At 42.2% G+C, this 1,225-nt stretch overlaps 1 protein-coding gene across 1 annotated transcript; it reads right to left on the bottom strand.

The window, feature by feature from the left end:
• Window positions 1-262: 262 nt before the first annotated feature.
• Window positions 263-1,216, bottom strand: LOC100950014 (olfactory receptor 11G2-like). The gene has a single exon (XM_003797336.3). It carries the CDS (start codon window positions 1,214-1,216, stop codon window positions 263-265), a length of 954 nt encoding a protein of 317 aa, XP_003797384.3.
• Between the last annotated feature and the right edge of the window lie 9 nt (window positions 1,217-1,225).

Raw genomic sequence — 1,225 nt, 5'->3', positions numbered from 1 at the left:
AAACTGAATTACATAGAGAGGGTCCAATTGGCTTAGAAAAAACTTTACTCACTTAATATTATCTTTGACACAAAATTTAAGTCACTGTTGAAACATTCTTCTCAAATAAGACTATAGTATTTCATTTCATGGTGAGTGTCATTTAAGATGATAATGAGTCCTCATTCGATTAGTTTCTTAATAAAACTAAATTTGTAAACACGTGTGTCATTCATGGCTCATTCAGGTAAGTTGTATTTGACAGATGGAATTTGAGTTTCATTCATCTTTTATGAACACCTTTTCTGGTCCTGAAGATTTTCACCAGAGCATCCTTCATCTCCTTGTTCCTTAGACTGTATATTAGCGGATTACACAAAGGTGTTATCACTGAATAAAACAGGGCAATGATTTTTTGCATTTTCACTGGGTGTCCTGATTTAGGACTAACATACATCATGAAAATAGAGCCATAAAACAGGGTGACAACTGCCAGATGAGAAGCACAAGTGGAGAAAGCCTTTTGTTTGCCAGCCTCTGAGGTCATCCGCACCACAGCCAGAATCACTAGAGCATAGGAACAAAGGATAAAGAGAAAGGTACCTATCATAAATATATGATTGAACGTGGAATAAATGAGCTGGGTGGTGATGTCTTCAGAACAAGACAGCATCATCAGTGGAACAGGATCACACACAAAATGGTTGATGACATTTGGGCCACAGTAGGGCAACTGTGAAATGAGAACAACTGGAGTGAGGAGAATGATGAGCCCACATGACCATCCGAAGATGACGAGGCCAGTGCACAGCTGTCTGGTCATGATGCATGGATAATGCAGAGGGCGGCAGATGGCAAGGCACCTGTCAAAGGCCATGATGCAAAGGTAGAATCCCTCGTCATACCCAAAGGAGAAGTAGAAGTAGAACTGTGCAAAACAACTCACAAAGGAGATGGACTTGCTTGTGGAGAGGAAGTTGGCCAACATTTTAGGGACAGTGGTGGTGACATAACATATTTCCAGGAGAGAAAAATTTCCCAAAAGGATATACATGGGTGTGTGAAGGCGCCGGTCCCAATGCACAGCACAGACAATGGCTGCGTTGCCCATCACGGTGAGAGTATAGGCTACCGAGAAAAACCCGAAGCAGAGGAGCTGCATTTTGGGGCTTGAGGGAAAGCCCATGAGGATAAAGTGGCTGACAGAGTTGGTAGTTTCTCTGCTGGACACATTCATTTGTCTGGA

The sequence above is a fragment of the Otolemur garnettii genome, unplaced genomic scaffold (genome assembly GCF_000181295.1).
Source record: "Otolemur garnettii isolate 467f Iridium unplaced genomic scaffold, OtoGar3 scaffold00114, whole genome shotgun sequence".
NCBI classification, from domain to species: domain Eukaryota; kingdom Metazoa; phylum Chordata; class Mammalia; order Primates; family Galagidae; genus Otolemur; species Otolemur garnettii.
The sequence above is the reverse complement of the archived record's forward strand: the minus strand, read 5'-3'. Positions and strand labels throughout refer to the sequence as shown.